Source organism: Diadema setosum, chromosome 12 (genome assembly GCF_964275005.1).
Source record: "Diadema setosum chromosome 12, eeDiaSeto1, whole genome shotgun sequence".
Lineage (NCBI taxonomy): Eukaryota > Metazoa > Echinodermata > Echinoidea > Diadematoida > Diadematidae > Diadema > Diadema setosum.
Window position 1 is genome coordinate 5,811,015 of NC_092696.1, and position 14,598 is coordinate 5,825,612.

General features: G+C 35.5%; 1 protein-coding gene across 1 annotated transcript; it reads left to right on the forward strand.

The window, feature by feature from the left end:
- The first annotated feature begins 1,646 nt into the window (after positions 1-1,646).
- LOC140236315 (1-aminocyclopropane-1-carboxylate synthase-like protein 1) lies at positions 1,647-13,069 on the forward strand. The gene is made up of 12 exons (XM_072316267.1): positions 1,647-1,769; positions 3,673-3,732; positions 4,406-4,546; positions 5,027-5,093; positions 6,087-6,184; positions 7,839-7,916; positions 8,431-8,531; positions 9,135-9,276; positions 9,571-9,712; positions 10,264-10,406; positions 10,791-10,944; positions 13,011-13,069. The coding sequence occupies exons 1-12, from the start codon at positions 1,647-1,649 to the stop codon at positions 13,067-13,069; spliced, it is 1,308 nt and encodes a 435-aa protein (XP_072172368.1).
- Positions 13,070-14,598: the final 1,529 nt, after the last annotated feature.

The window sequence follows — 14,598 nt, forward strand, 5'->3', positions numbered from 1 at the left end:
CAAAAAGACCCCGAAAGACATGAGAAACAAAGAAATTCTAGGTAATAATGTAGCCACTGTTACGACGTTGAAGTGTTTGTATTGGACAACCGCTGCTCATATGACATCGTGTGCTTGGCTTTGAAGTGCAATTCTTTTCTATGATTACGTCGATTTAATTTCAACAAAAGGAGTAAATTCAAAAAAAAAGATAATAATAAAGATGGTAACAGTTTCGCCAGACTGGAACAAAACGAGAAGATTTAAGGAATTATTAAGTTTCACATTTTTCGAGTGGTATCATGACAGGTTCAAATCAGATGAGGTGCTGATTCATGGCTTCACGAGGCTCCCAGTGACCTACACAATATAGTCCTTAAAGGAAACAAACACCCAAAGAGAAATGTAGATTGAGTGAAAGCAGCAACATTAGTAGAACACATCAGCGAAAGTTTGAGGAAAATCGGACAATCGATGCAAAAGTTATGATTTTTTATTTTTTTTTTATTTTGGTGTTGGAACTGCTGGATGAGGAGACTACTAGAGTTATAATGTCATGTGAGGACAACAATATAAAGAAAATACACATGTATAAAATGAATTCCACCATGAAAATTACACATTCCATCAACTTGATACTGACATAATTATGTTAAGGGTAGCAATTATTCTCCCTGCTTTCTGAAAGTGATTAGTCAAGTGCTCTTTCATTATGCTATAGAAAAGGGAATTTTTGTGGAATTCCCTTTACATTTAAATTGAAATAACGTAGTTGTTCACACATGACGTCATAACCTCTAGTAGTCTCATCCTGCGGTTTCAACACCAAAACTTTAAAAATTCATAACGTTTACATCGATTGTCCGATTTTCCTCAAACTTTCACTGATGTGTTCTACTAATGTTGCTGCTTTCACTCAATCCACATTTTCTCTTTGGGTTTTTGTTTCCTTTAATAAATATCAGTTTTTGACATGAAATTCTGCGGGAAACACTTGAAGGGTCTGATCAAAAAACGGGTTAAGCGCCACCTTTTAGTTTTTAAAGTAAGCCCAACGTCAGACACAGCAAAAATGAATAATTTCCAGTGATACCCCATGCACTTGTTACATAACAAGGAACATTCTTGAAGTAACGTTTTAAGATGTTTCATATTTTCTTATTTCCGTATTTTCTTTGGGGGGATGGTGGTCAGGTTTAATAGCAAATATCTCTCATGACTATAAAATGTAGTTACCTCCTTTTGCAATCAAACTCTTCCTCTGTTCATCCCTTGATCATCCACTGTTGCATCTTGTGTTGCAATGATCAAGCAGTCGTGATTTTGTTTTGCTTTCTTTCTTTTTATAGGGGGAGAGGGTTTAGGGAAAGCGTCATAGTTGTTAATTATCAACCAAGATGATACTCATGACTGAACAATAATATGCCAATTTTGACAAAGAGCTGCACTGCACAACTGCGAATAACGTTTTAATCGGAAGTGATGATCACCGGTCCAAAGGTTCAAAGCTGTGCAAACATTGATTTAGATTTATCCCTCCAGTATCGTCCCGTGTCTTCGGAACAGGGCATATACAGTGAACAAGTACTACAAATATTCTTTTATTTTCTGTCTTCCCTACGTGAATGTACAGGGCAGTACATTTCCTTGGACACCAGTCGAGCAAAATGGCGAGCGAGAATTCGTACCTTTCCAGCCGAGCCGAGCGCTATGTGAATGTCAAGACAATTCTGGTGGACTTACTGGTCAGGGCTGGCCAAAATCCTTTCCACCTGACCGATAATCCAAAGGTGAGGCGCGCGGCCTTATAGCGTATCATAGTTTGCTCATACTGTTGTAATACCTAGCTTGGTGACATCAAAATATAGGGCTTTATAGTTTACTTATCATGTTCTCAAAGATTACCAATCATTTTTCTCATACTTATGGATGGTTGTACGTATATTTGATACAACACTTGATTTGTCATTAATAATAATAATAGACGACTTGCTGCAAATTATCCTTATAAAGACAACTCAAAGATGCTCGCTTAACGAAACTACGATGAGCTTCATGTAAAAAGGGGAGAAAACTGAAGTGAAAAAAAAAATAAATCGTCATCAGCTCACAAATTGCTAATGGTTAATAATGCTTATTGATTATAAAAGTCTCGTAACGCAGCAACATATATGTTTACTTCGGTTAGTCCAGTGGAGTCCCGGTTTTTCTGGGAAATGCGACAACTTGCATTGGATTCCGACACCACGCTTTTAGCCTAAACATAGCTCAATGAATTCTTGGAAAAGACATTGACAAGTCTCTGTCACTCGTCGGCAGTCGAAGACGAGCTCAATAAAAACTGCTTTTATAGATCGGTTTCTTGCGACTCCTGTTGTCTGATAACACTTTTAATGAATGGACAACATAACCTGTGTTTGTTATGTGTTGTAGAATGAGAGATTGTCATGGTCGGGCCTGTATTAGCCCTTGTTGCGGAAATAATGCGTGAGATTTCTATTGCTATCAAATTCGTTTGAGGTCTGTCCAAAGCATCAATTTGCGTGTTGTGATACAACATTTTATCACAACACACAAACTGGGGTCAAGTATTGAAATCGGTTGTATATATAGACAATTCAATCTTACCTTTTTATTTGCCATGATATTTTTTTAGCAATTCCTGCTGACTTTGTGTAGGTGAACTGAAAATTGACAACTCCCTTAAGAAAACGCACTCGAATTCAAAATTGCGAATTAAAGCGAACAACATAAATATTATAGTCTTCGTGGCAAATGCTACCCTTAGGACTCATTGGGTAAAGCAATATCGTGTCTGCTAAAAATGAGTGTTTGCGGCGTTCGAGATGGTTATGATTAACGCTAATAACATATTCATTCAATCACTCGTATGAATTCATTAAATATTTGTTGGTCATTATTACATACACACACACACACACACACTCACACACACACACACACACACACACACGCACACACACACACACACACACACACACATATATATTTATATATATATATATATATATATATATATATATATATATATATATATATATATGCATATCACAATGTTCATGCAGGCTCTGTATTCTGTATTTCAATTCAATTTCTCTGTGTTGTATTAATGCGCTTTGAAACGCCCGTAGTAAGTGAATACTATTAATTTGTTGGTCATAGCATATCACAATATTTATATCACAAAATGTTCGTAATTAGGTCCTGTATTCTGCATTTTGATCCAATTTCTCTGTATCGTATTAATGTGCTTAGAAACGCCCGTATTGAAGTGACATGTAAATGTTATTTGTTATTATTATCATCATTACAATGATGATGATGATGAGTGTTATTATTGTTGTTCTTGTTCTTGTTATGTAATAATGATAATAATAATGATAATAATAATAATAATAATAATAATAATAATAATAATAATAATAATAATAATAATAATAATAATAATAATTATAATAACAAAATTAATAATAATAATAATAATAATAATAATAATAATGATAATAATAATAATGATAATAATTATCATCATTATTATCATTATCATTATTATTATCATTATTATCATTATCATTATTTTTATTTTTATTACTATTATCATCATTGTCATTACTGTCTGTCATTCTTACTCCAATTTACGTCTTTTTCTCATATTTCTCTGATGGCACACAGGGTATCATCAATTTTAGTACGGCACAGAACACCAGCCTCTCACCGGTGATCATTGAGAAGGTAATGAGGCTTGAATGATGGTGATCGTTAGTTTGATGTTGATGATGGTGACGACGATGATGACAGTCACGATATTCTGGGCATACCGTTGATCGAGTTTATGGCAGTGATTGATTGATGGCGATGATTATACGGTGACTGTAATAAGTATGTGGCCGAATTAAATGGAGGTTATACTGACGCTTTCTTCTAAAGGAGGACTGTCATTAATATCTGCGTCTTTCATGTCTTTCTGAGTAGCTTGAAAAACAAAAACAAAAAACAAAAATGAAATTCCTGAAGGAAAACCGTTGTCTTTGAGAACCTCTGAGTTGAGTTCAGCAGATGAATACCCCTTCCACACTTCTGGACTAGAGTAAAATGAGTTCGTCTGTGGATATAAAACACGAAAGACACTGAGGTTTTCTTGTACTACATAATTATCTTTCATCTTCTTTTAAATTCTTAAAATGTATGTCTATGGAGAATCACTTGATTGGTTTTATCGCACTTGTTAAAATTCTAAAGTAAATTTATCTTCAGATTTTCTTTGCTGTTTTAGCCGCTTCAATCGCAAAGAACTCAACTTATTGTTGTCAGCTCGTTTTGCGATAAAACTCCTCACGTTCAGGTGTAGACTAAATCACTGAAAGCAGATTTTTAAACTGACCCATAATGCATTGCTACCGTGCAGCTCAACCAGCCGGGTTTCATGAAGTGGGATGAGTGGATGCTACCGTACACGGAGAAGCCGTGTTTGTGGAGACTACGCGAGGCGGTGGCGGGCTTTCTCACAGAACAAACTGGCGCCAAACAACCTCTAGACCCAAAGATGGTGCGTCCGTAATTTTTACTTGAGCATTAACATTCACTTGAATGTGTATGGAAAAGGTAAATGAAAATAACAGTATAACCACCATTCGTTGGTAAAGAAATTTACATTGCTCATGATGCAGGGATCATTTTTGTGATGAATAAGATCAGTGTCCTTCTACAGGTAGTAACCCTCCTCACCATCTCTCTCTGCCTGCGCGCGGGCGGGCACACACACACACACACACACACTTTTTTTGATACACGCGCGCACACACACACACACACACACGCACACACACACACACACACGCACACTCATACACACATTCACACACCAAAATCTCTTTCTCTTCCTCTCCCAAATATAAAGAGTCTATGCAGAAGGCCAACGAGTCACGTGATCACATATCGACATTTCAAAGATATTATAACAATGAAAAACAAACAAACAAACAAACAAACACACACACTGTATATCTGACGGTCTTTCCCTATGTAGGTTCTGATAGTGAACGGCGTGACGGCACTCATAAGCTTGGCGGCATTTGTTCTCTGTGACGACGGAGGTGAGTGATTGTCACATAACACACAAATAAGAGAGGTAGCTGTTCTTTCAGAAACGGTTAGATAAAAAAAAAAATGAAACAAAAATCAATATCCAGTGGGCTATAGTAATGTCTCTTTTTTGCAAGGATAGACATATCATAATGGTAATATATAAATGAGATAAATATTTTGCCTTGTATTATGGGTTATAGCTAGCCATTCCGAATAAAGATCCGTTATTCCGAAGGATTAGTTTTTCTCTAAAATTTCGTTAATCCGTCAATGAATGAAGATTTGGTTATCTTAAAATGAATAGATTATTCTAATCCGTAAAAAGAAAAAGGTTTATTCTGCCGAAGATGAAAAAGGGTTCGTTTATCCGAAAATAAATAGAGTTTGCTTTATCCACGAAAACAAAGCAAACACATTCTTCTGTAAATGAAAAATACCGTGTTATAATATTTCATTTTCGGATAAAAAACGTCCAAGGTACAGTAAATTTTGCGTATTCTGTATTTCTAACGAATCTTCGAAATGACGAACATTTCCAGTTTTGTGTATAGTGTCTTCTTTGGTCTCCGCCTTTACAAAGGTGATCTGTGAAATGGTTCGTAAGTTAACATAACTTACAGGTAATGCTCAGTGTGAAACTTGTCTTAGATATTTCAGTTTTTATTGCAGTGATTATTTCAACCTCCAATGCAAATAGTTAAATTGCCATTACTCCCATTATTGTTATCATTCACAACCATTATGAATTTACACAATTTATGCAATAAAGCTATTATTACATACCAATGATTCAACACAGTGACACATTATGGATATTTTTTTTGGATAGTTTTGATTAGTATGATATGCTTTGTACACAATATATTTTTGTTGAAAATGAAATGAAATGAATTAAGAATGAAAGAAAATAATTGGGATGGACCGTTTGTTGAGATGTATGTCGGGGTATATATACATCGATGTTTATATATTTCTCTCTCTCTCTCTCTCATGGTATAAAGACACTATTTTGACCCCTTCACCGATGTACGGCGCCATACCACGTGACCTCTCCTTTGTCTCCAACGTTCACACGTACCCTGTTCATCTCAGTAGCAAGGTGTGGCGCTTTTCTTTCTTCGTCTGTCGGAATTATGTACAGTATTATATTTACACACACACACACACACACACACACACACACACACACACACACATATATCTATATATATATGTATATATATATATATATATATATATATACATATATATATATATATATATATATATAATAACATATACAGAGAGAGAGAGAGAGAGAGAGAGAGAGAGCTAACGGAGGAATGACTGCTGGCAGACGTTGCAGTATGTTTATGTTCACTTTGCCTTTAATTCTCCCAAGCTTTCGACCGAGTTATCGGTCTTTTTCAAGGGCTTAAGGCGTTGGGGTATACCTGCTGTGTGTGGTGAATATATAGATATATATATATTTCTCTCGTACTCTTTTCTCTCCCTTGCTGTCTTTAATTAGGCCTATAGATTCGATTTGGCTACACTTTCACCCTGTTTCTCCCTCGTTATTCAATGAATGGTATCCCTGTACTTTAACTACCAGTCATCTATTCGTAGATACATCCTCTCTTTAATTGTAAGATACACAATTCTAATCATAATTTATATACAAACACATACATTACATACATCATTTTGTGCGTAGGCCTATATGAACAGTGATGAATATATCATTATATTATATACATTCGATTATTTATGTGTTTGTTTCAGCATGTTTGTGTGCTTATCTGTTGCAACTGATTAAAAAAACTGCCCTTCATTTCAGTTTATGAGCACCGATTATACAGTGTTTTAGAAAAATATCCTTGATTTAATGATAGTAAAAAGTAGACAGGCATCACACCACTAGACTATAGCGAGTTTCAGCCCGATAGCCAATGATGAATGTTATCCCAATTACAAGGGATATTCTGCATATTTATTTGATTTAATGATGAATGATAGCAAAGCTAAGCATTCATTAAAACACGACGATTAACATTGATGTGAAGAAGTACAGTTGATAAGATGTCGTCATAAAACTTTACGATTTAATTTCTTAATTGCTTTTTTTGTCTCTTTTCTCTTTAATATCATAACAAACAAATTGATTATTCCGTCCGTCAAGTTCTTTATGAAGAAACCACGTCACAGCAGCCCATGTCGTGATTATTAGTTGCAGATTATTAATTTTCTTTCTTTATGTCATTCAAAAATTGTTCCTACATCCATGCAAACTTTAGGTTCGTGAATCAGTAACTTATGAAGTAGTCACTGCCCGTATGCCTCATCACTCTCGGTTCATTGCTAATAGTGCTGATTATTGATACAGCTATCAATTTCGCCCCATCAAATACTAACTTAATGAATGATTTAATGAAGGCAGGTCTGAAGAGAGGAAAGAGTTAATGATATGAGCAACGAACAAACTAATGAATGGATAGACACATGGATAGATAGATGAATGAATGAATGAATGAATGAATGAATGAATGAATGAATACGTCGATGAATGCCTGGAGGAATGCATGGATGAATGCATAAATTGCATAAATGAATGAATTAATGACTAATTGATGAATGAATAGATGAAAAAATGAATAAGTGAATAAGAATAATATTGAATGAATGAATGAATGAAAGAAAGAAAGAAAGAAAGAAAGAAAGAAAGAATGAATGAATGAATGATTTTAATACGAGTGACTTACTCTAAACCACAGGCCGGCCGAGATGGCAGTGAACCGTTCGAGCTCACCGTTGATCTACTCGAGGAGACGCTGCGTGAAGCTCAGGAAAAGGTATACAACTTTACAAGCAGCTATGCGGCGACTCCTTAAATGCGCGGTATTTTCATGATGAATGCCTGATCCTTTCACTTACCTTTTAATTCTTCTCTTTTTAAATTCTGCTTTTTCCTGGACAACCACAATTATAATATAAAAAAAGATAAGCAGTCAACATAATGAATGCGCACTTGACTTACTTCTTTTAGAAATCAGGAAGAACGACACTACCCTTAAAGATTATTAGTAATAAATATCGGTGATACAAAAATAAATGAATAAAATGAATGAATGAATGAATGAATGAATGAATGAATGAATGAGTCGAGGGTATACATTTTAGAAGAAAATGAAATTTTGTGGAATTCGCTTCATATTTTCTTTTTATCGTTCTTCTAGTTAAACACATCTTGCTTTGTGGATTGAACTTTTGTTCTTATTTTTTTTTTCATCTTGCAAATGTCTTCTCTATTAAATTAGTCAAATACTCATTCAAATTTTAAATTTGTCTTTTATTCATTCTGAACAGGGACACAAAGTCAAAGCACTTTTTCTCGTCAATCCAAACAATCCACTCGGCATTGTGTACACCAAGGAACAAGTCTTAACCTACATGGAGTTTTGCAAGAGGTACAAATTTGTACGGTTCGGTCCTCCACTGTCAAACATATCTTCTTGCAGACTATAATAACGATATTGATAACGACATTGCGAAGAATGCGAATCAAATCCTGTTCTGAAGGAAAAAAAAACAACAAAGAAAGGTGAAAGGCTTATCTTTTTGAATCATCGAATCGTGGGAACTCTCATCTTCGGTCATAGTCGAAAAGCTTATAATCTTGGTTTATTTCAATCTCCCCCCCCCCCCCAAAAAAAAAAAAAAAAGATAATCGTTTTACCCTTCCCCCCCCCCCCAATATGAAAGCAACACAATAATTGAACTTTAATATATTTCCAAAACTTCTAGAAAACGTATGCTTATATCGCATATCATTTCCTTGTATCTAGTTGTTACGGCTGTAATATACTTCTCTGTACTTTCTTCACATTTTGATACCCACTGCATGTTATTACGATCAAACTGCACACTGTGAATATAAAGAGGTGAAATTCTACATTCCGATCAGTGGATTTATCATTACTTAAGTTTACTTTGAAACCATATTTTGTTTAGGTCGACACTGTGGATAGAGAAGAGAACATTTGTTTCGATTTTAATTTTCCTTTGCTCAGACACGAACTTCACTGCGTTATAGACGAAATCTACCTCTGTTGTATTTACGATCAGTCCGTACCAAACTCGAGCGCACTGGGGTTTGACCCGGAAGAGATCCCAGACATTCAACGAACTCACGTTATGTGGGGATTCAGCAAGGTCAGTCTATAGCGGTGACGAGGTAGTGGATATGATATGAACTGATTATGAACTCGCTCAAAACTGTTGCTAGCTCTATAGAAGCAAGCACAAGAAATCATTAGTAAGTAACTGATTAATGATACAACATCGCTTCCATATGATTCTACGATGTAAAATTTGCTGTAATCATTCCTTTGTCAAACCTGTTTGTTAAGATATTTAGTGTAGTAAAATTCTGGTGAAATGCCTGCAAAAAATGTCAGCAATTTAGAATTCGTAAAGAATTATTTTTCACATGTCGCGTTCGTGTAGGACTTTGGAATGCCTGGTTCACCTGTTGCTGCGCTGTACACATGGAACAACGACGTCTTTCGGGGAGTGGCCGGCCTGGCGGATTTCCATGCCGTGCCTAGCTACAACCAGGAAGCAGCAGCTAAGCTTCTAGAAGATCGCGGTATAGCATCTTCATTGTGTTGGAACTTTAAAAAAGAAAAAAGGGGCGGGGCGATCCTTGACAATACTTTCACCCCATGTGTATATTTCGATAGTGCCATGTTTATATTTGTGGAATTGATTGTGGTCCTTGAGCAGATAAGCTAATACTCTAAAAAAAAAAAAGAAAAAAAAAGAATACGCTGAACAAGGCTGATGACACAGAAGGCTCATATTATATTTCAGTAATCTGGTAATGTAGCAGTGTATTTGCATGAGATTAGAATTACGTACCGTATTACTTTTTCGGATGAACCAACCTTCAAAATATCGAACCTTTTATCATTTCCGGATTAACGAACCTTCGGAATAACGAAACTTATTTCATTTTTTTTTTCTTTTTGATTAATAAACCTTCCGAATAACGATTCTTATTTCAGTTTTGGATTAACGAATAATCTTCGGAATAACGAACCTTATTACAGTTTTCGGATTATTAACGAACCTTCGTTACAGTGATCGAACTGTAACCGATAATGTGATCGCTGTCCGTCTCGCTTCCTGATCTTCTAGACTGGCTCCACAATGTCTGCCTACAATCCAACCTCGATACACTCAAGGAGCATGCTGAGATCACCATGGCAACGTTGGATGAGATGGACGTGCCCTATGTAAAGCCATCTGCGGGGCTGTTCATCTGGCTGGATTTACGAAAGGTATTCTTGGTGTACTGATTTAAGCTTTACATTTCAAGTGATATAATTCTTATTAATAAAACTAAAATAGCAACATAATCTAATGACTATCTTCTCATTTTCTTCATGTCTCTTTTCTCTTCTCTCTTTTTTTTTTTTGGATCATTTTTGACACAATGCCTTGTTCTTTTCTCTGTTGAACTTCTTCTTTGTCGACTCTTTCTTATGTCCTCTCTGTATTTCCACTTTTTACCTGTTTTTGATTTTACATTACTGTTTCTCGTGCATTTAATTTTCATTGCCATCTCCGTTTACATTTTTTTCTCTTCCATCTCTCACACCCCTCCTCACCTACTTCTCCCCCCCCCCGCAAAATGTTTTAACCCCTCATAATGACACGCCCAGTTTATGTCGACGCCCACACCTGAGGAGGAAATGCGACTGGCGGAACACTTCCTGGACCAGGGCGTGGTCGTTCCTCCAGGGGCAGGCTTTTTCTATGATGAGCACGGCTGGTTCAGAATTGTCTTCGCCGTACCCAAGTATCAACTGGTGGAGGGTAATGTGTCACTTTGTTTTTCCCCTTGAAATCCAATGAACATGCACTGCAAAATCATCGGTGTTAGATTTAACACCATGGGTGTTAAATCTAACACCGACCAAGTGTCGATAGGGGACCACACCGACAGGTGTAGAATGTATTTTGTGATGGTGTTGAAAAGTGTTCACCTGGCACTTTGTGGTGTTGATTTGACACTATAGCTGGTGATATTTTGACACTGCGTTGGTGTTAATTCAACAATGGCACCACATGGTGTTGATATGATATTACTGGTGTTAATGTCAATGGTATAACACCAGCCCAGCTTCAATAGGAGACCACACCAACTGGTGTTACTGTGGTAAAAATGTTTTCACACCTTTTTAAAAAAATCAAGTACTTTATCGGAAAGTTCTTGATCGTCTTGTTAAAGTTTAAAATCAACAAGAAAAACAGTACTTAGTAAATATTCAAAAAAAGTTTCATACATTGAAGTGACAACAGGGGGTGTTAATTTAACACCAAAAATGAGCACCGTAAATTTACACCAGCTCGGTGTTTCATATTTAACACCGGACTTTTTGCAGTGTGAGAAATAATAAAGAAAAGAAAAGAAAGAAGAACACAGCTTTGATAATAGGGAAGGTCCACAGTGGTAAATGTTTTCCAAGATGGGGGGGGGGGGGGGAGGGTGCTTCATGTCAAACTCCTCCCAAGGGTCCTGAAAGGTAGATTCCCTATACTGATGATGCCCACCCCCCCCCCCCCACACACACACACAAAGAAAATACAACGGGATCCTCCCCAACTATTACTTTAAAAATAGTGAATCTGTCTAAATACAATTTCAGGGTTTGAAAATATAATTTATTACGCATATCTGATACAGAAAATTACGTCTGATTTGCTTCAGTGGTCAAGGAGAAATTATTTAATTAGGATTTTTGTAAAGCATGACAGGATTCCCTTCCCTCCAAGTTCTGTCCATTGTGTTCACGCATTAATTATATAGTTCCAAAAGCATCCAAGTGCTAAAAACAGAACCATGACATGCTTTACAATGATCCACATTTCTCTGTGGCTATCACTTCGGGAACAAACTCTGAATGAGTTTGTTTTTTTTTTTTTTTTTCCAAAGTATAGGAAAGACGTTATATTTTTAGACCCTGAGTTTTAGTCATGTTGAAAGTTTTTACTGCTGAAATACGATTGTATTTTTTGACACAATTTATATAAGTACATGTATAAATCACATAATATATAAATATAGCATATCATATATAGATATATTTATATATCTTATGCAGTATATTACACAGGTATATGTGTAATATTATCATGTATATTATAATACACATTTGTATGCGTATGAGTATATGAATGATTGTACACTTTTTCGCATTGATCAATGTTGATTGGGTGTGATTTGTATGAAATAAAGTACTAAGATTATATGATTTAATATAATGAAATAACACTATACTAACTGCACGGTATTATAAACTTAATCAAAACAAAGAAGAAACATTATATGCCCTAAAACAATACTTTGTGTCATTTTATTTACTTCATCATCACTAATGGCTGGGACCTGATAGTGTACTTTATATGATGTACTCTTCTGCTTTATCTTATTGCACCATCGTTATCATGCATAGTTGCCAAGTACAAAGAAAATCCAGATACAACTGTATTACATGTATATATATATATATATATATTTTTTTTTTCCTGAGCTTCATTAATTTGAATATTGTTATAAGATTATCATGGTTAATGTTATTATCATCATCATCAGTATTCTAATCCTTATGTTCTTATCATCATTATCATTATCCTGATCATATAATTATTTCCAACATTCCAAATGCTATTTTCGTCAGAATTCTTTTTCTTGTTACAGATATCTATGTAACCAGAATACCGATACTAGGATCATACACAGTAATAATCGAATACACTACATCAGTCTGGCAGGGCTATCTTTGAGTCTTATCCAGTAGTCGTTTTATGTTTCAAAGTTCACATTCGTAATGTTTGTCCACTGATCATAAATATATGATTTTTCTCTTTTTTGTTTGCAGGTTTGAAGAGAGTTAAGGCTGCCTGTTTGTCGTTTGAAAACAAGTCCGGAAAAGCCTAAGAATACAGCTCAAAAGCCATTGTCGTCGAAATGAACTTTAGTCAACAATCTACGCTGAAATATATTAGATTACCTACTATCAGTCCATGGACCTATGACCAATAGAGACCAGTAGAGTATGTGTCTCGTTTATGGAATGCCGAGTGTCAGTTATTATTATTATTATTATTATTATTATTATTATTATTATTATCATTATTATTATTATTATTACTATTATTATTGATTATTTTCCCTAGGCCTATTCTGCAGTTGTATCGCCAACTATTGAAATGGAAAGTTAATGCAAATGAAAAAAAAAAAGAACAACAGAATAACACTCACTAACGCACAGAGAGAGAGAGAAAGACAAGCGAACTAGATGCAATGAACAATTATAGTGCTACAACAAAGATGAAAAAAGGACCTGTACACTGTTTGTTATTGTTCATGCATCTCTTATTTCGTTGTGATTGCGTGCAATACGCGATCCAAACAAAGTGCAGATTTATTTAGACAAGTAAAGCTCGTTCTATCGCTTCAAAAACCATCAGGGTGACAAGGTACCATGAGCACCTTTCGATGCTCATGGTACTTAAAAAATGAAAAGATAGAAAAGATAAAATAAGTCTATACAATACTAGTTCAAACATGACAGCAGAGAAGAAAATGACAAACAAGAAACACATATCAAAGTATACAATATTGTTCCGAACATTATAGACTGCAATTATAATCCGCAGTGTGAGAGAAACAGATACCTCGTTTTAAGTTTGGATTTGAATGTTTCTGTAGATGGCAGTTGCCTTAACTGAATAGGTAACTGATTCCACAATTTTGGTCCCATAACGGAGAAAGCACGATCACCCCATCTATGTTTTACTCTGGGTGTTTGGAGTAACAATGCATCTGTTAAGGAAACTATAGACTTCGTGTCGGATTGTATTTGGCAGTTTGGGAACAGAGTCATGTAGATATGTGGGGGAAAAAGAATGACCTGAATGATGTACTTATAACATAATCTTGAAGATAATCCTTTTTTTTTTCCTACATGTAACCAGTGTAAAGAATGGCAAAGAATGGAATCAAACTTATTAGTAAAGGTTAACAACCGGGCGGCAGAATTTTGCAGCCGTTAATGTTTTGTGACATCTCATTATTCATGATAATAGTGCGATCATTTTTCACATGAGAACAGAATTGCATGGCATTTAACTATGAACTCGGAGTGTAAAATGATTATTGTAGTCGCAAAATAATGCATATGAGAGAGAGAGAGAGAGAGAGAGAGAGAGAGAGAGGAGAGGAGAGGGAGGGAGAGAAGGAAAGAAAAAGAGGGGGCTCAGAGAGGGAAGCTCAGAAGAACGTTAACAATTTGTTATAATGTTGATTTATGATTTTGATTTCCGTTCGGGATTCATTACGCACGTCAGTGTACACTTTGACAAAATATCACGATTTTTCAGGGATGTTTGTTGTCACTGGCATGCTGCTATTCTGAAGTCATGTCATAATAGGCCTACATGTTTGTTTTGTTTGTGTGTGTGTGT

Excerpts from the sequence above, each read along its gene's own strand:
- LOC140236315 (XM_072316267.1), top strand. The coding sequence starts at position 1,647 with ATGGCGAGCGAGAATTCGTACCTTTCCAGCCGAGCCGAGCGCTATGTG. Across the intron at positions 9,713-10,263 it reads TAAGCTTCTAGAAGATCGCG|ACTGGCTCCACAATGTCTGC; the intron begins GTATAGCATCTT and ends CTGATCTTCTAG. Across the intron at positions 10,945-13,010 it reads CAAGTATCAACTGGTGGAGG|GTTTGAAGAGAGTTAAGGCT; the intron begins GTAATGTGTCAC and ends TTTTGTTTGCAG.